The 25479-nt window shown below is 40.5% G+C and overlaps 1 protein-coding gene across 4 annotated transcripts in view; it reads right to left on the bottom strand.

The window, feature by feature from the left end:
• Positions 1–3670: 3670 nt before the first annotated feature.
• Positions 3671–25479, bottom strand: part of arb2a (ARB2 cotranscriptional regulator A) — a 223235-nt gene continuing 201426 nt past the window's right edge. For 2 of the 4 annotated variants that reach the window (XM_061767224.1, XM_061767226.1), the window contains one exon: positions 14739–16669. In XM_061767224.1, the coding sequence (XP_061623208.1) occupies positions 16509–16669 (161 nt within the window). In that variant the 3' untranslated portion in view covers positions 14739–16508. Of the gene's footprint in view, positions 3748–14738; positions 16670–25479 lie in introns of those variants that run through there. The other 2 variants (XM_061767227.1, XR_009787689.1) reach the window with 2 other exon arrangements.

Genomic DNA, 25479 nt, shown 5'->3' on the forward strand with positions numbered 1-25479 from the left:
GCCCGTTGTTAATCATCAGATGTGTTGCTTGTGTGTGCCTTATGGCCCACGTTTTGACACTGTGATGACAGGAGGACCAGTGAACGCACCGCGTCGTAATGTGCGCCTGTCGCCATACTGTATGTGTCATCTCTTCTAGAGGGGAGGGGGATTCATCGCTTGATGTGTCTGAATTGCTTGTCTTATCCTATGTGAGGCATGTACATATTGCTTGCTGTCATAAGACTAAATCGACTTGCGACAAGCTTTTTTTTTTTGCGTGGCATTTGTGCAAGCAGAATGTTTATTCTTTTTTGTTTTGTTTTAATGGCGTGTGTTTCTGCTTTTTTATTGATTTATAGCTGGGCGTATAGGAGACGCGCAAAATCATGATATAGCAGAATTGAGCCTGTTTTCTCTACTTGATTGCACGATGGGTTACAATTGTTTATTTGGCTTGAAAACGACCATGAGAAACCCCCACGCAGGCACGCAGGCACGCAGGCAGGCAGGCAGGTCGTTGTCGTTTTATGTAGCTGTGGACTAAATGGTTTGCTGGGTTATTAAACGCAGCGTACAGCTGCTTGTCTCCGACATAATGTATTCTAAATCCCTCCAGAGTATAACCATCTTTTATCCTCTCGCTGAGAGCATTTTGTCGTACAATTGTTAGACTAGGGGCTATATAAAGCGAGCGGCAGATGAAATAGTGGCACGTGTTCCTAATTAACGTTTTGTGTACGGGCAATGCAAGAAAACACACACACACACACACACACACACACACCAGGAATCGAGGGAAACCGTTCAAATGTGTTTGACGTCATATCGCAGCCTGGGCGGATTTCAAATATTTTGAATACATAATGCTACTTCAATGCCAATACTGTCGATACAATGACATTAAGTGCACGTCCGGGAGATGTGCACTTTTAGGCCTGTAACATTTAGCGCGGTTTTGGTTCGGATGGTTTAAAAAGAGTTCAACAAGCATTTAGCTTTGTCCTTCTTTCATTCATCAGAGCGCAAGTGAATGACTCCCAACGCGAGTTTGCTTTTTACGCAAGCAGCTGGATGCGATTTCACTTTTGCGGTGTCTGTCTGAAAGAAGAACATTTATGATCCCTGCAACATGTCAGCGGGCCCGGGTCGTCTTCTGCCTCTCGGTGTGTGCCGGGCGGCCGTGCGGCCGCTTTGTTTGTAGAGAAAAAAATTATAAAAAAGATTTGACAACCAATGTCAAATAAAATAGTCTCGCGAGATGTTTATTTATGCTTGTATGGACGGTGGACGTCGTCGAGGAGGAGAAACATCTCTTCTAATATCACACATTGTGCAGGCAAATTAGAGCCCCTGCTGCGTTTTCAGAATGTCCCTGAACGCAACACAAAGGGACACCTCCTCGTGCGTGCGTTAATGTTTGTGCAGGTTGTCATAGCAATGTGTCAGCTCGAGTCATGTTTCATTTCTGTGCGCGCGCATGTGCGCTTTTACGCGCACAGAATGCACGAGAGCAGATTGCCGCGTAAGCGGATCCTTTTTTGTGTTGATTTAGGAAGACGTTTGCTGTATATAACGTTCAAGGCTGATAATATCCTTGCCTGGCCAGATAAATAAAGCATTGGCCGAAACCACCGGGTCAGCTATCGATCTGCTTTCTCTCCCCGAGGAGGAGGGAGGGAAGGGGCGTAGAAAGGGAGGGAGAGAGAGAGAGAGAGAGAGAGAGAGAGAGAGAGAGAGAGAGAAGGGGGGGAGCCCACTCATTAGCATTCCACAGCCATGGACTAAACGCTGACAACTAACAGAGATATCCAGCTCCACACCGCTGCATGCACTCGCCTTTGTCCTCTCCCCTGCCGGCCCTTCATTTCGCTCTCATCACAGCCAACACTCTCTTTCCTTTCTTCCTCCCGTCTCCTCTGTCCTCTTCTCTCCTCTCCTCTCCTCTTCTCTTCTCTTCTCTTCTCTTCTCTTCTCGTTTTTTTTTTGCACAAGAGCCAGAAACCTCCCCGGAAAAAAAGGAGGAGGAGAGGAACAAGAAGGAGGGGTGATGTTGTAAAAGCTGTGCAGAAGTGACAGCGCTAAGCGCAGCGGATTTAGTCAGGACAGATACAATTGTGTGTGACTTGACAAAATAGAAGGCGGGAGACGTTTGGAATTGAAACTGCCATTGTGGGTTATTTTAAACCAGTCCCCAAAAAAGGAAGAAGGACATTTGAACCTCTCAGTTTACTTCAGGATCATCTGTCTTCTTCGTTATTTTCCCGACACACAGAATGCTTTATTAATTCCTGCATAGATGGGAAATATTTGTTGTGTTGCAGTACATGGGGGGGGGGGGGGGGGGGGGGGAATGAACCTATCATAAAAGAGTACAAAATTAAGTTGAAATGCTACTTAATATGAGAGAAATGAATGACTAAATAGTTGCATAAAGTAGCTGTCACTCAAGCACAATGTAAAAAAAAATATTTAAAAAAAAGTTTCTCATCTATAGTCATGTGGGAACAATTCAAACTATTTGCACGCACATTATATTATTGACCTGTGCAGTAAAATTATATTTTTTTCAAAAAGCAGCATACAAATAAATCTTAGTATAATTTGAACAAAGCAAAGAAAACACTTGCCCTAATTTTAGATTTGATATTTAAAAAAAAACAAAAAACCGCTAATAATTGCTCAAACCGTATAAACATATATTTACATAATACAAACAAAGCAAATGCTTGCCCAAACTTTGGGCATACGTTTATATGATATGAAAAAAGCAAACAATTGCCCAAACCTCATAGTTTATATTATGGAAACAAAACAAATTATTGCTCAAACCTTAAACATAAATGTATGATTTAAATCAAAGCAAATACAGCACTTGTCCAATTTTATCCATACAGTACGTTCATAGGGACGTGAAAAAAGCAACTTATTGCCCAAACCTTACACATAACACAACCTATGACATAACCAAAATAACTACTTGCTCAAACTTTTCTACATAAGTTCATATATGAAAAAAGCAAAAATTAACTCAAACTTTATACATACGTTTATACGGTATAAACAAAGCAACTTGCCCAGACTTTATACATGTTTATATGATATGAAAAAGCCAATACCTGCTCAAACCTGGGGGGGAAAAATATGTCTTATACATTAGTTTTATTATTTAAACAAAGCTCCTTCCCCCAAATATGAAAACAAGCTAATAATTACTCCAACGTAACACATACTTTTATATAATATATCACAAAAACATGATGTATAATATTTCCTTTTTTCATTTCTGAAAAAAAGTAAATAATTGCCCATGACAATACAATATATGACATAACCAAAACAAGACTTTGCTGTAGCGCAACACCAATGACTTTCTCGGCTGTCTTTCCAAGAAACAATATATCTTAATAGGAACCACATTGACAGCTGTTCATGTGATGCTAACTTCTCTCCAAAGTTTTCCGCCCTCCCGCCCTCGCTCCCTCTTTTCTCTCCTCCTGCAGTGTGCGCACTGCATTGTTGTTTTAAAATATGCACGTCTCTCCGGAATGCCAGTCGCGGGTCCAAACTTGGTGTCTCAACCTCCCATATGATGAAATGACCTCCCCCTCCCTAACACCCCCCCACCCCACCCTACACACCCCTGCACTTTAAAAAAGAAAAAAAAAGAAAAGAAGAAGCGGGCTCAAACAAAATGTCTCAATCTTCACTCTTCTTCCCGTTTGAGAAGCAACACTTGTGTGAATGCGGGACACAGCGACCCACCACCTAAAAAAAAAAAAAATGAAAAAATGAAATGGATTGACGAGGATAATATAAGGAAACCGATGGATGTGTGAGGAACATTTTTGCAAGAAAAAAAAGTAAGATTGCGTGTTTTTTTTTCTTTTACACTTCCTTACCGTCTCCTGTTGTGTGCGCGCGTGTGTTTATGCGCGTGCGTGCGAATGTTCAGCATGTAGAAATGATTGATCGACGTGCATGTGGTGGTCGGCACCGGACACATCGGCATGCGTGTTTGAACATACAGGAAATGTTACTCACTCTATAATGGCGGCTATAAAAAAAAAAAATAATAATAAATGTGAATGTGACGTAATATCGTTTGCAGTGGAAGTGGAACATGTGATGACGTAAATAGAAAGACGCACGTGACCTAAAGTCAGTTTGGAGCTGTCATAGTAAATTTCAAGCATACTTTTGTGAAACTTTGTAACCTGTTGCTATACAGCAACGTCCCATTTCCAGCTCATCATCATCATCATCATCATCATCATCATCATCATCATCATCATCATACAGCCTCAGAATAGTTCTATATCACTCTGTTGCAATAAAACTGCACAATTCAACGATTAAAATAAATATATTAATATTTAAATTCATTTTTCATATTTTAATTTTTGGGGTGGTAAACATTTTATTAAAAAAATAAATAATTCAATTTCTATATTGAAACATTTTCAATCCAAAGACAGTATAGTTCCCACATGCTGGTTTTGGTGAATTCATATGTTCTGAGGACAAAAACCCACACAGGCCTCATTCATGCTCAGCCATCTTTGTTCCAGTCTGTGAGGCTTGTTTCAGTCATTCAGTCAGGCAGAAGAATGTGTGTAAAGATATAATCCACTGAGCCTTATTTCTTTTCTGTGCACTCCTGATCCATGGTAATAAATGGGACAGCTTTTTTTCTAGCACGTCTCCAACCTTAAAGTGAACACGTTGAATTACATCAGGCTTTATTTCTATATTTGTTGATGTAAGGGACGCTGATTGGACTTACGTTTTGGGACACCTGGCTACACAGGATTTGAAAAAAGAAGGAACGTGTACCCGGAAAGCTTCCACTCACATATGCGGTTTTAGAGTGGAAATATTTATCTCTGTTCATCCATTTGTGATCCGCAAGGGACCCGAGAGGCGTCCTGTTCAGTTGCAATTTCACCCTCAGGTGTTTTGTGGGTTTTGAGTTCAAGTTCTTCCACGACAAAATCTACCCGTCACGCCTTTATGGGCCTTGCCTTGTGCACTGGGGTAGAGTCTTGATGAAAAGGAAAAGGGCCTAGGACTAACCCTTGATTCAGTGAGTCGTTCATTCATTTGCTGTTTACCAAAGACTCGTGTCTTAACATATATCTCTGTCATCCATCCATCCAGTTGTCCGTTCTCGCCAGCTTGTTGAGAGTGAATTGACGCGTCCCTGTATTTGAAAGATCTTTACAACAGGGATCTTGTGTTGGCAGCGTTAAATATTCCCATTGTGTACACCAACCAATTGTCAATTCCCATCTTAACCAGTCAAAATCGATACCCATGTTCTGTGAGGTAGCTAGCGTCATGCGAAATTACCTAATAGTTTATATTCTAAATATGACTACAGCTGAGGTGTTCATTTGATTATTGGTCACTGCAGTTTTATTTGAACTCCCTTGTCCACATGCACTGTGGACCTGTGTCACCACTCCTCGTGCCCCCCCCCCACACACACACATATACTGCCGCTGTGACTATAGAAGACCCCCCACTTCTCATTTCCCTTAAAGAAGCTCTAATCTGAGCCCAGTGGTGAAAATGCGCGTGCGCGTGTTGTGTGAAGAAGAGTGAGTGGGGGTCGGGAGAGAGAGAGGGGGGGGCAAAGGCGGAGAGTAGAAAGGATGATGAAGAGGAGGAGGAGGAGGGTAGTAGAGCGGAGTGGCCCTTTCCCTCTGCTGAGTGACACGACCCCTCTCTTCTCTTCAAAGGCCACGCACAGATCCGCGCATGCGCATCTCATTTGAATGAGACTGCTTGGTGGTACGCACACGCACACACACACGCGCACACACACCCTCAGAAATGAATGCGGCTATATTGGATTCAGGTGGGCATTAAAATAGTCTCCATCTCGGTGCATCCACGGTTATATTTGGCCTAACACCCCTGCCCCCACCGGCGTCACCGCCACGCCACTCATACCCCCCCCCCCCCCCTCCACACACACCGCCATCACCATCACCACCCCCACCCACACCACCACTACTTCCACCACCTCGTCCAAATTCATTTGCAGCCACTGATTATATCAATAATGAATAGCTTGCATCGTGTGATGCAGTTTTTGGCGTGGACGCGGTCCTAAAAGGTCAGCCGCCATTCTGTCATGGTGACAGAGGCGTTGGGGAGCGGGGGAGTAAAAAAAAAAAAAAACACAAAAAACATTTTTTAAGACATCGCCCACAGAACCTGCGAGTGGAAGTTCGAATGTGGCCATTTTTTTGTCCACAGCAAATATGTTGTTTGAAATAAGGAAGATTAAACGATTTCATTCATTATTTATCTTTAAAAGCACCCGTGGTTTTGTTGTTGTTGCAAAAATAAAGACAACAAATAAGCCACAAATTAGCCCCAAAATATTTTTTGTTTTGTTTTAAAATTCATTCATTCATTCATAAATAGTGTATGTGAATCACATTTAATAAATACATTTATTAATTGATCTACTCTCCTGCCATGCATGCAAACACTTCCTCTCTTTTTCTTCCTTCATCCCTTCCTCTCTCTCTCTCTCTTCCTTATTTTAGTTTTTCTCGTGTGTGTGTGTGTGTGTGTGTGTGTGTGTGTGTGTGTGTGAGGCCCTCGTCGCATGCAGGCTGTTATTGTTGCTACCTTTGTTTGCTAGATGGCGCCCTGCCTTTGGGGGACCCTCCGTCCGACACTGGAGCCGCTCTGCTCTGCTCACATCTCGACAAGAACATTCCTTTCTCTTTCTGCTCTCTCGCTCAAAAAAAGAGAAAACAAAAAAGAAAAAACAATTTTTGGGGGGGAGACGTGAACTCTGGGAAACTCCATTATTTTATGTGAGCATTTGTATTGTTACTCTTTAATGATCGGAATAAAAGCGCGAATTTTATAAGGTGAGCTGTGATGATGATCGTTTGAAGTCGTGGTTTGTTTTCTTTGACGATTGCACAATTTGAGCCCTTTAATTTGAACGTAAATTACGGAAGGGAGTTTAAATGGGTGCTAAGTATTTCAAACAAATAATACGTTTTGTTGTAGGACGGCGCGAAGCTATAAATAATATTCGAAGATAGAAAAATAGCTTCTAACGCTAAATAATCTCATATATGACAATATTTTTCCACGTTTGTTCAAGCACATTTACGAATTGTGCTCATTTTTAAATGAACGAATAATTATTCAATTGTGCTGTTGTTGTTGTTTCAGGTGGAGTTTCAACCCCAACGAATATGTGACCCGAATTTGTCTAAACTCGTTAATCACGTCAAGCAAATGTTCATCATTTGTGTTCATTTTCTCTTTATTTCCCACCAGAGGAAATACAAATACGCTGCTGCAGATCCACTTTGACTAAATAGCAACTTGTCGTTGTGTGACGTTGATGGATGTGCTGGACACTTGGAGAGCCTGCTACAGCTTTATTTTCCAAAACAAAACAAGGAAAAACTGCGAAAATGAATGAGTTGCAGGAGCAGATCAAGATTGGATAAGGAAATACATATATTTTGGTAAACAGATGCAATCAAAATGTTCTTTTATTATCTTTTGTTGAATATCTGCTCCACTATTCGGTACACTCTCATAAACAGAATTAGATAATAAAAATAAAAAAAACAACCCTTTACAACGACAATTGAATTGTGGTCGCGTCATTGAGGGGTGTGTGTGTGCGTGGGTGCGTGTGTGTGTGTATGTGTGTGTGTGTTATTTCTACATCTTTCCTAAACAATAAACCAAAATATTGCATACCACAAGAATTGTGAAATCAAAAGGTCAGCATGTTTGGAATCCACTTCACCGTGTACCTAATGAAGTGTCCGGCGGCCGTGCGTGACATTGCACACGTGTCGGCGTGCTGTGCATTCTTGCGCAACGTGGTCATCGCGAGAGGAGACTTTAGTGCGTTACGAACGTGACTGCCTTGACTTCGCGAATGATGCCCCAACTGGAAGTCATCAACTTCCTCTTTGAGCCCCTTCACAAGAATGTGGGCTGTCAATGTTTTTTTTATTTTGGCTTCTTCCTCTCTGTGGTGTCAGCGGCTCCAATAAAGACATTCCACACGCAAAATCTCTATTAAATTTATTTTACAAGCGATAATAAGACGTGTGGGTTTTTTTTCGGGTAGTTTGATGGCTTCATTTATTAATTACTTTTACGTAATAGTCGTTCATTCATCATTATTAGACAAAACTTGTATTTTGAGGCTTTTGTTTTTGGTAAAGGTTCCATCATGTATTTTTTCTTCCTCCCTCCTCTTTCCCTGTGTTGGTGTGGTCCAGCAGGTTTTCTTGTAGCTGAACCACCTGCAGCCCCCCCAGAACCCAAACACAGTCAAAGCATGACCCACTCTCCCAGAACCACCTTTTACTCGACTATCGTACTTTCATTATTTATCTATTTTGGGAACAATAGGCTAAGGTATTTTGATTTTTCCTTCTTAACGAGCCTTCAACCTGACACTTGCACAAAATGCCCTCCAGGCAAAGGTTGGACTTTGGGTTCAATTAAGGCGGAATAAAACATGTGACGTGACCACAGTTGCAGACCAAAAAAAAAAAAAGAAGTCCTTTCTTTGTTTTAATGATGCTCTTTGTGTGCATCTTCGCCATCAATGTCATCCCGGAGCTTATTAAAGTATTTAATACAGATCGTCTCTAATTCAATCCATTTTGACATTCCTTTCTTTTGCGTCCTCTTAATCGAATTTGCCACATTTTAAGCTGCCTGCCGCGTGGATTTGGGAGCTCATAAAGCACCCATTTGGACTCTATATCTCCTCGCGGAGTGACAGCGAATACTGAGGTTTGTCGTCATTCCTTAAGTAGAAAACAAGATATTTCTCAGCCACAGAGGGATTTGGACGCATTAAAATATCTCACTGCTCTGCTGTGAGATAAAAAAAAAAAAAAAAAAAAAAAAAGGTAGAGGATTGGTGTTGGAAGTAACTTGCTGTCTGTCAGAGTGCTTAGCGGCGCACTGATATGGACGCTCGCTGCACAGCAGCCTCATCTCCTGGGCTTTTAATTAACAAGCTGTCTCAAAGCTTCAGCACGGCTCCATCAAACAGAAGCCCCACACCCGAACCAACACCCCACCTCCTTGCGCAACGACGGAAACAATCGGAACAAAAGTTCAATACAATAAACTACTATGATGAGGATGTGTGTGTGTGTGTGTTTGTTTCTTTGCTTGTTAGTAAGCAACCTGGAGGCACAATCAAGTCTAAATATGCGTCAGGTGCTGCTTGGTTCTGTGCGTAAATTGCGCATGTGCGTTCCTGAATCCTAGTTTGGGACATGCACGTGAAATCACGCGCACATTGTTCTTATCTGCTATTTAAAACACTAACAACACGCGTTGCGTATGGATATCCTTAATGTGCGTAATGGCGTGATGCATTAAAAGCAAATATTGTGTGTGAGGATATCCTATTCATAATAGTGTTCGGACGAAAGCAAATGGAGTGCAGCGAGGAGTAAAGAAAGAAAAGCTTTCTCTCTGTCACTCCACGTCCACATTTGGTTGTGTCGCGTCCCACGCGGGGCTAATGTGATAGCAAGGCGAGGTCAAGAAGGGGGGCGTCGGGGCGCTGTCCATGGTGCTGCGACCACCCGGCCTGGATGTTCTCATCACACTGGACAGGATAAGTTTGAAATCGATGCAGCGGAGTTGGCCCCTAATAAGACCCCCCCCTGGCACCTGCACTGCTAAACACTCACCCACGACCGCATAGAGCACGCGTGGGGAAATATACACAGTTGTGCTCACAACTTTTTTTTTTTTTAATTGGATTGATGTTAAATTATAAGGAGAATGGCAAACTCATGAATCAAAACCTGGCAATAAAGTTAATAATAATAATGACCCGCTGCTCGGTCAGCTCACGAATACATATGAAGAATAAAACTTAAACTAAAAACGTACAGTTGTGTTCATATTTTGAAATGGTTAACACATTGTTGCAGTTATTTCATGTCATGCTTTAGTAATAATTTGAGGCACTGAATAGCCTTCTGTCCACCAAACAAACACAATTATGAGTCTTTGTTGTTTACATTCAACATCTTGCGTTGAGATTTGCTTCACATTCTACAAGAACACTGAAATGCATTTTTCAAATAGCATAATTGCCAGTCTCTTTTCTTTCTTTCTTTATGTATTTATTTTCGGGGGACTGAAAAAAACGCATGAAATTTAACAAACAAGAGTCCAGTTGATTCTATAAAGAAAAAAAAGACCTTTTTTTAATTGTATTTTCATTTTAACCATGCATATTGCCATTTTGTATTGTTATCGTGCCAGCAAGAAAAAAATGACTTTGGCAATTATGTTCTTAGGTTAACGATATGCAGACAGTGAGTTTGTTTGGTACCATTTTTCTTTCTAATTAGAGAAATATTGTTTGTTTTTGAAAAATCCACTCGATGAATGAAAATGCATTTCCTTTCCCCATTTTAATACATCATTGTATAATTTTTTTTTTCTCAGCATAACATTAGGTACACCTGCACCATATCAAATTAAGAGCGGTGTCACATTTCTGCCTTACAAAGGTAATGAGGATGACTTGGATTTACTTGAACAGTGTCTTTAGTGTTGTGCTTGCAGTTTGCACGTCAAACTCGCGTGAAACAGAGAACGACACAAAGCAACTCCTATTTTGTCCCTCTCAGAAAGGCAACCACAAAAGGAAACACCTTTTCACCATAGCAATAATAATCAATCATCGCAATTCTTAAATTGTGCAGGTAGGTGCATACTGATGCTATTCCTTTTTAAAGCGCTACCAATTGTTTTACTACTTTAAAAAAGCTTTAGAAGCCGAGGAGGTACGTTCACGTAGCAAGAGCGAATAAATAAGTTGATGAAACATTCTGCCAATCTGTCAGCGCCTGACAGCTTTTGCTGCGGGGATAAACAGCAATAAAAGTAGACTTGGCTGGACCACCAATGCGTGCGCGCCCGCAACGCACACACACACACACACACACACACCCTTGCCTATCATCACCAGATTCTCTTCTTCCTCCCTTTTCATCCTCCCTGCTGACTCAGGTGACAAACACAATGAGGGACATTAGAATGGCTGATAGAGGAAGAGATGGGCGTAAAGACTAAGCCGTCAAGAGGTGTGTGTGGGGGGGGGGCGAGACCATGGGGGCGAGACAGTGGGTGAGGCAGGCAGGCTGCAGGCCCTTTAATAACACACGTATATTAACTCGCTTAACCACGGAGCTTCCAAGCCTCGCCAAAGAGGCATGCAAGAGAAGCGTGAAATACGCGTCTAAACACACGCACACACACACGCACACGCACACAAACACAGCTGTCAGTCGACTGAATGGCAATAAATTCATTTGGAGCCTCCTCTCTTCCCGGCCACCGTGTGATGAAGAAGATGGTGCAAAGGGGCTCGCCAATAACAACTTCTTCTTCTTTTTCTTCGGAGTCCACGCAGCCCACGCACGCACGCACCCCGTGTTTATCCTCGGAGGGATGCGTGCACATTATGAAACCCATCTATAATGTGGGATTTCATATTGCATTGAACTCTCACGCACTTTTTATTGGAACCTGAAAGGGTGCAGACTGAATCCTGCAGGGTTCTTCGGGAATCAAGCGGAAAAAAGTTCTTGATTTAATCCCACAAATGAATGTTCTTCACAAAGCTTTGGAGCCATTTGAGGTTGTTCTTCTCAAGTTATGACAAATATTTGCACTAGTTCATCAACAGCTCATCGCTAATCATTTCACTTTTGTTTATCAATGAGATGCGATATAATCAGCAACGTATTATATTTATGGCAATTATTACAATATTAAATATTATTAGGTTTATTTCTCAGTGGAATGGCACGAGGTTTATTCTTTATTTTCTCGCCTGTGAATCGCTACGTGATCCCGTCCGCGGCAATATTGGTTTAAGGTTGATTATATGTGATTAATTCCTGCATGGTAGTAGCTGATTCTTTCGTTGCTTTGAGAACAATAAACATTTTTTTGGAGATATTTTGATTGATGATGGGAAGTACGTTAGTTTGTATCACATTTGCCATATCAATAATATCCATATTGGGTACATTTTTCTTACAAAACCTCAACTCACAAAATATATTACTTTTTAATATCTCTATAATGTATGCGTATTTAGTTGTTATTATTTTTATATAGCTTCTATGGTATTATCATTTATACAGCGTTTAAACGAAATATTGTAGGGAAGGTCCTTATATACAGAAAACAAACCAAATTATGCACATTTCTAAAATAAAATGTTTATGGCTTTTAAAATGTCTCTTCTCCATTAAGATCTTTGAATTTTGTTCATTTCGAATATTATATATATATATTGTATTATATATAATACAAACCGCGCATTTGCTGTCTACATTTTTACTGTCTGAAAAGAAATGCATCTATTAAATTCCTAATTAATCGTATTAGATTGTAAAATCAGTGTGGCTGATGTTTCATTCTTGCATCCACAATAATTTAAACTTTTTAATTTGACTTTTTATAATTTATGATTATTTAATTAAAAGACATCAAATCAAATAGAGTTGGCTTCGTTTTAAACAATACAAAATAATAAATAAATAACGCAGAGAAATGACATGCTAAACTAATGAAAGTCTTTATTGTGTCACTATAAAGAGTCGTAGGCTAATAAAATTGTGTTGTGCAAAAAGAAGTTTAGGTGTTATGTTTGCAGTCATAACCAACTGACATGTGCTTACTACACATTCATTAAAATTATTTATATTTGAAAGGGGACAAAATGCACACTTGACATTTTCCCCCCTCCCTCTTCTTCACAGAGCGTGTCAAAAAGACCAGTTTCGACTCCTCCGAAACGACCGGCTCTAAATCTTACAAAGTCAGAGCCCCTATTTTTCAAATGTATTTTGTCCCCTCTCTCTTCTTTTTACTGCATGCACGCGGGAGTGTTGAGGCCGCCAGAGTATCAGAGGAGGTGTAATTGAGGGGGCGGTGAGGGGAGAGCCTGAAAGCTGCTTTTAAAGCCAAATGGCCTCAACAACAGCGTCACAAACAGCTGCAGGCCCACCACCGGACTACATGCACGCGCACGAGCGCAAACTATGACGAAACAGCAAAGTCCTGCCTGCCAAAAAAGAAAAATCAAGACGGATTGATGGCACCACAGGCAGTCGTTCATATAAGTGCAACTTTTACGCAAATTTCTCATGATTATTTTTTTCTCTAACAGATGCTCCCGAACAAACTTTGTTACCCCCCCCACGTGTGCATGAAAGAAGAAGTGACACGTATTATAAATCAAATGTGCATGCTGCAGCCAAAAGCCACTTGGTGCCACACACGTGCATTCTTTCATTCCCTCTTTTTCTTATCGAGTTGATTGTGGCCGCGCTGATTCCTCATTACAATATGGAAGCGTTGTTTCCATTGGATTAAATAGCTTCTCATGCGAGTCAATGAATATGTAATGAGTTGGAAGGAAACCGGCCACTGCGCGGGACCCGAGCGTGCACTCTACATTTGAAAATCTAAATAAGATAAATATATACAATGGATGGCTCTTCTACACAGGCGCAAAATGCGGAGTTTGAGGGAAAGAAAGGCTGCATTCTGTGCTTACAGGTGCCTATGATGATGATGATGATGATGATGAGGCATTTCCATGTTTTAACTGCTTTGGAAATATCGCTCGTGATGGGCAGTGGATTAAATTGATAAGAGCGGGCGACAGAGGAGGTGAGAGAAGAAAGAGCGTTCCTGCACTCCTGCTTGTTAAAGATATTTTCCTTAGTAGGGCCGATAAAACATTGATTGTTGCCGTTAGGTGACCCGTAAAATTTGGGGGTTACTTTCCTCCTCGGAGCTGAGCATATCATTATGCAAATAGTGATGTGACAGTGATCCGCACCAATGTATGTGTGTGTGTGTGTGTGTGTGTGTCAGAAGGGTGACATTCCAACTGGCTGCTTTGGCAGTTCATCTTTTGAGGGGATGGGTGAGCACACACACACGCACGCACAGAGGGCCGGTGCAGGCAAGCGTGACAACAACTCTCTCGACGGGATGAAACAATTGAAATATCAAACAGTAGAAAAGTTTTACATGTCAAGGACTCCTCCACGGGTTCACATTGTGAATTAAACACAGACGAGGGGGGGGAGGGGGGTTGGGGTGGGGAGATGATGCACTTAAAGGAGTCACATGAGGATTAAATGAGGCGTCGTTTCAATGCAAGGATTAAGACCTGACAACTTGACGTGGTAATAAATTGAGCCAAAATGCCCGACATCTAAATGCATTTTTTTTTTTTTTTTTTTACAATGTATTGTTATAATGTACTGTGAAGATGTAAGCAGAACTTGTAAGTGCTCTCACTTTTTGTACTATAATTAATGGAAACAATTTGAAAAGATGCATTAAGGTGGTATTAAATGACCTGATCGGATAGAAAACAAATAATTCAGCCTAGCAGACAAAGCAAAAACACGAAGTTTCTTTGTTTTTAAAAGCAAGCTTTAAAAAAAATTATTCTTGATGTATTTATTCACCCCATACTTCTCTGTTTTATATAAAAAAGAAAAGAAAATATAAAACCTTCTGGTATTGTTGACTTCAGGACACTACTATATCGTAACGTTAAAAAAGGTTAATCATACCCACTTGTCTGCAATAATAACAATATTCATTGATTGAAAAACAAAAACAAGTTTTCAAAGAATAATACTATTACAAAGGTTCCTTCAACAGCAACAAAATCAATTAATAACCAATGTGTAAAACTTTATTTGCATTTGAAATGTTTTAACAGTGACTTTCATTAAAGGAATCACACTACAAAGAAACTTTGAAAGGACTTGCTTAACATTTCAAATGTTAAGAAAGGAAATTAAAATATAATTAAATACATGGACATGTCATAAAACCCCAAAATGAACGCAGATTTTTTTTTTATTGAATGAATACAAAGAAGAATGTGGTCAGAAAAAAAAGAATGCTTTCAGGAGGAATTGGCAAAATAAATCCCCTTTTCTTTCTTTGCAGACTGCTTTTGGATTTAGGCTGCTCTTTCATCTCCAGCTCGATCTTCCTTTGGCTTGTTATTAGAAGCACTGAGCCTTGTTTGTTCCCTCAAGGCAACAATTTACAATTATGGAGAGGGGGAAAAATGAGCAGATATTTTTTTCTGAAAAACAGAAAGATGAGCAACGCTATCTGGAAACCAAAATCATCAAATCAAATAATAAGCAAATAATTTTTGTGTGTGTGTGCAGAAACCAGGAGAGATGGGAATCAAATTAAAAGGAAATTAGGCCTTGAAACCATCAGCCACAGTTGTCTCATTACAGCACAAAGATAATCCTCAAAAGCATTAAGCCACACACACATACGCACACGCATAGAATGGGCATGGGGGAGAAACAGGATTTCACAGCTAAAAGTTAAACAATAGTCATGACGTGAAGTGAGGGGGGAATAAGAGGAAAGTGTCTACGGTATCATGAGATTTAGCATTGGCTTTGAGATTTGGCTAATGTCGCGACACATTAGAAGCATTTTGCGTTAAGCCTTGAGTGGTTTATGAAACTTAAAAAAATGTTATCATGTTTGTGTCACATACTGAAGATTACGTGTAACTGAGCAGTGACTTGTCACATCTAAGAACAAGAAAAAGACTTTAGTGGAGGGGGAGAAATAGATATGTTATAATTTTCCCTAACATCATTCAGGCTTAGAATAATATTGAGATCTTGGATTTCCTGACATGTGTCATCTATTGAGGCTTTGTGAGTGTTGAGAGCGGACTTATGGCTCCTGTTTAAATGAGATATCCTTTAAATCCATTTTGATGCCCGACTAAGTGATTTTGAATATGCTCAGTGACACGCGTTCAAGTTACTCCACACATATTGGGTTTTGTTTTGTTTGTATCGTAACATGTAATCAATTGGAGGCATCTATTATAAACGTGAAGGGAAGAGGGATACATTAATACATAATGAAGTAAACGGCATGCCTCTAAATTTAGCTCAGTAAATGAGTTTAAAAGGTTTTGTGCATAGAAGCTTGACAATGACATTATAAAAACAATGGCCTTTGTTGAAACACCAACAAATGGTGACCAGTTAAGAGAGTGTGCTTTACAAACAATTAGTGAGCTAAAAAAAGAAAAAGTGTCAGCTCTAACTGCAGGGCAGCTGATATGAGGTGTACCACCGAGCACTGTACTTAGCCCATACCATCTTAGGCTATACTACCCTCGGGAACCACAAACGCTACGGCAGATATTGCTTCAACAGTTGCGCTTATTTAGAAGCCACTCAAAATGTTACCGAGATGTATACACACTCTCCTGAATTCTTGTCTCTTACATAAACAACAACATCCACGCTTGTGTGTGCAGCCAGAGGGGAGAAATGATACCCGGGGAGCAGAGCAAGGAGGGTAGAGAAACTAGAAAAACATAGCAAAAAACTTAAGCACCCGCTCTATACTATCGCTCCAATTACGTCAGTGGTGTTGTTGTTTTACAAATCTAGGTGTTTGCTTTTGAGGGAGCTGCTGCGCGTGGTAACAGTGTTGAACATCTCCTCTGCCTCCTCGTCTTTTTTCGCCTCCACGACCTCGCCGAAGAACCTGAAGATTGAGTCAAAACTCATCCAGGAGGTCAACTCGTGGCGTTCTGTGCCTACACGGATGACACAAACCCAATCACACACATTAGCATGAGAAAGCTTTAAAATTATCAAGCAAAAATTTAAGTTAAACTTAATGTAACTGCAAATGCATCAGAAATGTGAATCTTGATATGGAGGGAAGAAATAACTGAGGATCACACTCTACTACTTGCAGAAAAATAATTTCCCACCCAGCAATCCATCCATTTTCTATACTGTTTATCCTTATTAAGGTCACAAGTGAACTGGAGCCTATCCCAGGTGAGACTTTGGGTGAGAGGCAGGGTACAACACCCTGGACTGGTTGCCAGCCAATCGCAAAGCAAAACTTGTTTTTTTTCCAAATCTTTCATAATCTGAACTCAAAGATCTAAGACCTTTTCTATGAACAAAAGGCCTATTTCCCTGAAATATTGTTCACAATTCTGTCTAAATCTTTGTTGGTGAGCATGTCTCCTTTGTCGGGATAATCCAGCCACCTCACAGAAGTGGAATATCAACATGCTGATTAAACAGCATGACTACTGCACAGGTGTGCCCGGACTGCCCACAATAAAAGGCCACTTGAGTGGAGTTTTACTGTATTGGGGGGCAGCTGGAGGCACATCTGTGCAATAATCATGCTGTTTACTCAACATCTTGATATGCCACACGTGAGGTGGATGGATTATTTTGGCGAAGGAGAAGTGCTCAATAACACAGAATTAGACAGATTTGTAAAAAAAACTAAACAAGATCATTTGCCTTTGTGTACACAAAAAAATGCATGTTTCTGGAATGTGGGAGGAAGCCAATGGATACGGAGAAAACCCAAGCAAGCACGGTGAGAACATTAGAGGTGCAACGATTAATTGACAACTAACTATGTGATTATCAAATTAATCGATAACTATTTTGGTAATCGATTTATCATTTGGAGACCTTGTTTGAATTAAAATTTTCTAAATCTTTGGAATTTCAGACTGTCAGCAGTAAATATGCTCATATTTCTGCAGTCTTCCATAAAAGCATACGGATTAGCTTTGTTTCATCCAAAAAACAAAAACAAAAACAAAAAAATACACCTGCTTTTACTTTGGAAAATAATTCTTAACATTTTTGCAGATTTTCTGACGTTACGGACCAAATCAGCAACCAAATCTTAATCAATTTGTTCATTTTCTTCACTGTCAATTTGAAATAATGTCATGTTTTTGTTAAATAAAGGGATGGAAATTTAAATTTCTTTTTAAAATCAGATTCGATTCATCGAAAAAAATTATCGTCAGGGTGATAGATTGATATAATAGTTCCTTGCAGCCCTTGAGAATATGCAAACTCCAGAGATTCAAACTCAGAATCCAGAACTGTGAGGCAGAAGTCCTGCATGCACATAGACCATGTAAGATTTTTATTTATTTATATCAATCTGAGTAGACCTTTAGTCTCACAAATGTAGATGTCATTAAAACTCACTTTTGTTCAGAGGACCCACAGATTTGTTACTTAATACCAAATATACTGGAGGTTCTCATAAGTTCCGTAATGATAACGACAGAATTGTGAACAAACTAGAACTAGTAACTTGATCCACACTAAAATTTAAAGGATCACAGCCGCCTAGCTACAAAGCTGAGACAAAATCAAGTCTTGCATAATTTGCAATCAAACAATGAAGAAAACAAAAACTGTTACGACTTCAAGACTGTCCGCTCTAGCATTTGCTCCTCCGGCCTGAAGCATAAGAGTCATGACAGCCTATGACCCGGTGGTCCAATGGGACACACTTAATATGTTATCCAATCAGATAGCTGATAATCAACACCATTGCTCAGTCTTCTGTCCAATTCAGGCCTTCCAAATAAAACCTGAGTTATGCACAAAGGATGCCCTAAGCAAAACCAGTGGAGCGGTAGTGCTTTATTCTAAAGAGTCGATTGAGGGAAGTGGAGGTAGAAGTGGGGAGAGGTGACTTCGGGGGTGTATCAGGTGGGCTGGTTGTGACGGGGGGAGGCACTCATGCTGAGTTTCTTTATGACCTCTTCCAGGTTAGCCAGTTCCCAAGTTGGGGTCAGACTGCATTAGGAAATCTGGTACATGCACCAAAGGTTCGTCCAGCGTTTTCCCCTTTCTTGAGTTTCTTCAAAGCTAGCGATTGCTGCAACAGAAGCTTGCTGCTTGGCGGTGGAGCGCCCACCACGACAAAAGCTTGTGGCCGCTACCCAAAATGTCCTTACGCCTGCTCAAAATCCACAACGAGAGGACTAACAGATCCGACGGCACCTCTGAAGTCAAAACGCAATATTTTCCAGAACGTTGCCCAACTGATTAGTTCAGATTGAAAAAAAAAAAGAGAAAAAACTTGCAAATAACATCATTGTCATTTACTTTAGTGACCAGACTATCTACCTCCCACCTGTCTTGGAAGTTAACTGTTTTCCATCTTTCGTTTAGCCATTTTTGGGAATGGGAAGTGTAAATTTGCTCGAGGAGACTGGTAGCATAGTTGCTAACAACTGCAACAGAAAGGGAAGGGGCGCTCGCCGGTCTAGACTGATGGGCCAACACACTAGCAAAGCATTCTGGGATTTGTAATATTAGTGGCGCATGTGCTATATACTGGCGGGCCAGCTCTAATACACATTTGATGTGGTGTTGCGGGCCAAATATAATTACATCGTGGGGCAAATTTGGCCCCCGGGCTTGAGTTTGACATATATGATCTAGGGGTTATGAAAAAGCTGCACACTTCCATTCCAAAATGCCATCGCCACCTAGAGGTTATGAGAAAGGTGTACCCTTTCATTCTAATATGTCACCCCCACCTAGAGGTTATGAAAAAGGTGTAGCCTACACTTTCATTCCAATATGACAGGGGTACGTATGACTGCATATATGTACAGTTGTGCTCATAAGTTTACATACCCTGACACAATTTGTGAAATACTGTTTTTTTTAAATACAACTGATGACTGAACAACAACCATCATTTCTTTATGGTTATGTTTTGTTTAAAGATAATGCTTTTCTGAAATGCTTGACAGTTGAATTTGAATCTTATTAAAATAAAATTAAATGTGTTTCGCCTGGCCCTTCATGTTTTCTTTAAAGAAGTGTACCCATCTTACAAATTCTTCCTGGCTAATCAAACATATGAGCACAACTGTGTGTTTTCTCATTTACTAAATAAAAGTAGGACTGGCACGGTGGGGACTGGTTAGAGCGGGTTCAATCCCCGGTCCCCTTTGTGGAGTTTGCATGTTCTCCCTGTGCCTGCGTGGGTTTTCTCTGGTTTCCTCCCATGTCCCAAAAACATGTATGGTAGCTTAATTGACGACTCTAAATTGCCTGTAGGTGTGACGGTGAGAGCGAATGGCTGTTTGTTTGTATGTGCCCTGCGATTGGCTGGCAACCAGTTCAGGGTGTACCCCGCCTCCTGCCCGATGATAGCTGGGATAGGCACCAGCACGCCCGGGACCCTAGTGAGGAGAAGCGGGTCAGAAAATGGATGGATGGAAAGTAGGACTGTGAATTTCAAAATAAGAGAAAGAAAATAAAAAAGTATTATGTTTTCAAATAAAGTGCTTAACTTCAGAATAATTCTTTGAAAAAACTAACAAAATACAGATAATATTTAATGTTTTGATCATATGGGTAGAAGCAAAATCATGCATTGTAAAAATGAATCATACATAGAAGGGTTTTCCAGAATTTTGAGGTCAACGTTGGGGGTGCGTATTCTACATGGGTGCACATTATACACGAGACATTACGGTAAATAAATTGGCACACATACGTCAAGATGCCACTGTACAATTAAATTAACTACTTTAGTATTTAAACAATAAAACATCCAGTTAAGGAGTAATAGAAAGGTGATTTGCACTGCGCCTCACTTTTTAACATTATTATCTGTCACAGAATTGTACCAATAAGTTAACTGCTGTAAAATAGTCCAATTTGAATGTAAAATAGTATTCATAGTTTTCAACTAAATTGCAACACACACATTAAACATCGTAAGCTTCAGGCAAGAAACTCAAGCTGCTTAGTGACTACCTGTAACTGAACTTGGGAAGACATTTTCTTCTTGTTTGTTTTTCTTTTTACCTCCCAGTGGGGGATTAAATTTTTCTTAGTGCAGATATTTAGACTTTTGTGTTAACAGACAGAGGAATGAGTGAAGACATCCCTGGAAGTAATGCGTTTTCTGTTTTGAACCTTTTTTTAAATCTGCATATTTAAGACTTCTTTTTTGTTGGTACCTGTATTTGTTTGCGACGATAAGAATATTGAAATAGGCTCTCCTAATTTTCTACGGAGGATTAAAAAAGGATAAGCTTTGTATCTAAAATCAGTTCATGCAGTGAGCAGAAAAAGGTAGAAAACTGCAGCCTTGCTTTCCTCCTTTCTCCTTCCTCCTCTGCCACATGTACAGGAGATTGGCTATAAAAAGGTAGACTAGAAGGCCGCGGGGATACAATTAGGAAGCACCTTAAAGGCTCTCTCACCGTCGACGGGCCTCTGATGACCACTGGACCGACCCCATGTTTATTAGATTGACCTCTGCCTGTACGCATTAATAGAGATGTTGTGTGTGCACGTGTGTTTTTGTGTGTGTACGAGACTGGAGTGCTTGGGCGTAAACTTTGGAGGTTTCTGTTTGTGTCTGAGACTTTGTGAGGGAGGTGGGGTTCTGGATCGAAGTCAGCAACATGGGTCAAATTTAGCCGTCTGACAATCATGAGAGCAAATAAGCCGACATTCTCTGGTCAGTGTGCTCCCTGGGTACGCCTCGCTTTAACATGCGCCTCTGGAAAAGCAAAACACAACCTTCTCACACCGCTTATCTATCATTTATATCCAATTTGAGCCAAAATGTTTCTCTTGCACTACTTTTTACTTGTGTTTTGTCCTTTTTATCCCCCCAGCACAAGCGATCAATGCCGTAGCGCTCTACCGTTCACCCTGAACTGGCGTTGAACTCCCACGGAACGCCGCCAGGCTCTCCACCCTATCCCATCGGTTGGGGGTCACTAGGGGGGCGTCGCTGTGCCAATATGCAGATGAGCCCATGCCCCTCCGATGACTCTGGCTTTGAGCCCCACCCCATCTATAGGGTGGTGGCTCTGAATTGAGGTCCGACCCCCGAACAACACCCGCACACATCAACCTGCTCTGACACACTAAATAGGCCTCTAACAGCGTAAGCGCACCCTTCAATTAATTGCCAAAGTGTGTCGCACCTAATGGATGTTGTCAGAGATGCGATGTGATCACTGATTTACAGGCGGAAGCCCAATGGCCAGCCTTCATGAGCCGCTAAAGACTGAAAGGGGGGGAGGGGGAATTACCTCAGCGATGGCACAAATCAAATTAATATCTTTAAAAGATGTGGGGATCAATGAGATGTCATCCAGCAATACATAAACATGACAGGACGACGTTTAAGCAGCTGAATAAAAATGTTTATCAAGAGATAAGTGGATATATTCATGAGCAATTAAACTAAAACACTGTAAAATCAAACATTGAAATTGAAATCATATTTTGGGTATTTTCAACTTTTTTTGGGAGAGAAAAGCTCTGTGTCTTTTTTCCCCCTCACCACACAAAAAATAAAAAAAATAAAATAAAATTCTTGATCCACGCCTTTATCTGCACTGATCTGCACAAAATACTAATACTGTACATTCTTCATTGAGAGATAAAGCCTCATTATTCAGATTGTTTTACTTAAAAAATGAGCAAGTTTAGACAGATAATCATGGTAATGAAAGCTGCAACAATGAGTGGTGAACACCCCTCAGGTTTGTGCAATTCTGAATTTAGCCAGCTCTAAAGTCACACAAAACCATCGAGGTGGGAATCCAAACTGCCACAACGCATGATGCCACACTCGTTTGTTTTTTGCAGCCTCAATAAAGGGTGTTAAGAACATGAGAAGAGAAGAATAGTACCACAAGTTATATGAGGGGACTTGTATTTGAAGCAGCAACTTACTCTAAGCATCATCACTTATCAAGTGTTTGGTGGAAATTATACTTAAGAGTGGTAAACTTCGCTTAGACTTTGACATTCTGACATTTAAGAATGTCAAATAGTGTTATGTTTCATGCAACTGTGACGAGACTCAACGTCACATTATGTCTTTGTCACAGTGTTTTTTATTTTATTTTAGTATTTTATCTTGAAAATCCTTCTTTAAAATAATTGCCTTTATAGTTTTTGAAAAATATCTTTACTGATTTTCACATATTGTGAACAACCCAAGTAATCCATACATACAAAGAAAGTCGAACAAATAAGATCAGAGATTTAGTTATGTGTAATAATGTGAAATGACACTGGGAAAAAGTATTGAACAGGCCAAATGGTATTTATTTAATACTTTGTACAAAAGCCGGCACGGGGTTCAATCCCCGGCCCCGCCTGTGTGGAGTTTGCATGTTCTCCCCGTGCCTGCGTGGGTTTTCTCCAGGCACTCCAGTTTCCTCCCACATCCCAAAAACATGCATTAGGTTAATTGAAAACTCTAAATTGCCCGAAGGTGTGAATGTGGGTGCGAATGGTTGTTTTTTGTATGTGCTGGCAACCAGTTCAGGGTGTACCCCGCCTCCTGCCCGATGATAGCTGGGATAGGCTCCAGCACGCCCGCGACCCTAGGGAGGAGAAGTGGCTCAGAAAATGGATGGATGGATGTACAAAAGCCTTTGTTTGCAATGGCAGGTTCAAGACGCCTCCTGTATGGAGAAACTAGTTTCACGCATTGCTCTGGCGTGATTTTCCACACAAGCAGTCTTCAAATCGTGACGGTTCCGTGGGCTTCTTTTATGGACCTTGACTTTCAGTTCTTTTCATATATTTTGGATTGAATTCAAGTAAGGTGATTGGCTAGGCCATTCCAGCAGCTTTATTTTTTTTCTTTGAAACCAATTGAGAGTTTCCTTGGTATGTTTTGGATCATTATGCTGATGAAATGTCCACCCTTGTTTCATTTTCATCATCCTCGTAGATGAATGCAGGTTTTTGTCAAGAATGTCTCGGGAGATTTGCCTATTCATCCTTCCTTCAATAACTTGAAGTTTATCAGTTTCAGCTGATCAACTTTACAGGTGTTATATCTTCCCTTTATAGTTAATTATTTCTACCCTGTGATTGGCTGGCAAGCACTGCAGGGTGTGCCCCATCTCTCGCCCAAAGTCGGCTGGGATAGGCTCCAGCTCACCCGTGACCCTAGTGACAATAACCACGATATAAAAAAAATAAATAAACAAAAAATAAAATGGATGGATGGAGTGCTTTACAAAGACGCCACAGTTCCAAAGAGTTTAGGCTTAAAGCATCATGTCCATTTCAAGGCCCGGGAGCCAGATCTGGCCCACCACATTTCTTTATGAGGTCCGTGAACGCAAATCATGCGCGTCAACTTCCATGATTCTTGCTAACATCTGTACCAAACTTAAAATAGTCCTATGTAATGAATAATAATGTTGAGATATTTTAACATTTTTTATTGTTACCAAACCCCTTTTGACAGTAAATTGAACAATAGGTGCACCATTTATGATCATTGACTTCTGTTATAAAAACAGAACAGTTAATCATCAATTTGTTGTGCATACTGTATGTGATAATATGATGAGGTCCTGAAATATTTATATAGTTTCCCAGTCATAATGGTCCTCTAAGGAAGCCGTAGCTGCAATGTGGCCCGCGACGATAATGAGTTGAGACCCCCGGCTGAAGGAAAATTAGAGTTCGTACATTAATTTCTTAAAAACAAAACAAAAAAAACCAAACATATATATATATATATGGCAATTTTCAATTGCCTACTAAAGTTTGGTGAATGCAGATACAGAAACAAAGTATTGCTCCCCTTGCTTCCACTTCACTCAGGGTCATGAGAGTTTCAGTCCAAGTCCTGGCCTCTGGCTTTGTTTTTGAGCATGTGTGAGTGTTAGTGTGTGTGCGCACGCACATGTGGAGGCTGTATCACTTATGCCACAGCCACAGTGTGTATCTGATCCCTGATATTTAGCCTCGTCCTCTGTCACAGTCACTGAAGACCTCTCAGGGTAATTGACTGACTGTTTGATCCCCTGTGTCGACACTGCTATACAGCGATTTGCCACTTGCAAGCATTTCCTCACAGATGGCACATACACACAAACATTTACGCTCACATCTACCCTCCTCGCTCTACAAACGCACACATTTGTTATCGTTAGTGTGCAGCGGGGAAAGGGAACAAGAGAGGAGGAGAGCTGTTAAAAAGGAAACACAGAAACTCCTCCATAGCTATAGGCCATGCTTTCTTCCCTGTGCAGCAAACGTCGCATGCTGTTACAAATGGTAATCTGCTCTGATTGTCACCAATTTCAAAACAAACGCTAGGTGACTGAAAAGCCAAAGTGACGCCCCGAGTGATACGCCGACAGAAAGCCTGAATCAAAGCGTGCAGACTATAATTAGGTTCCATCTGGGCGACATTATTTAAAGTTGCAACAGTTAATTGCTTGTGTACAAATGGCCCATTTTATTTGAATCAAACTTTTTTTTTTGTTTCAGTGATTTGTAATTACACTGATGCAAAGAGGGGCCATATCTCTGTACAACACTTATTTTTTTGGGACAAGGGAAATGTACAGTGATAATACTTCTATTAATGTAAATGAAATGTCTTTACACAATTACCTTTATTATGAAGTACAATTTTTAAAAAGGAGTTGGTGAATGATTTAATCACAGTAAGTAAAAATGACAAAAACGGAGTACCAATAAAGGACCAATGCTGATGATATTAAAACATGCAAAAGCAAACATTTTATCATTTCCT

Source organism: Phyllopteryx taeniolatus, chromosome 3 (genome assembly GCF_024500385.1).
Source record: "Phyllopteryx taeniolatus isolate TA_2022b chromosome 3, UOR_Ptae_1.2, whole genome shotgun sequence".
Classification (NCBI taxonomy): domain Eukaryota; kingdom Metazoa; phylum Chordata; class Actinopteri; order Syngnathiformes; family Syngnathidae; genus Phyllopteryx; species Phyllopteryx taeniolatus.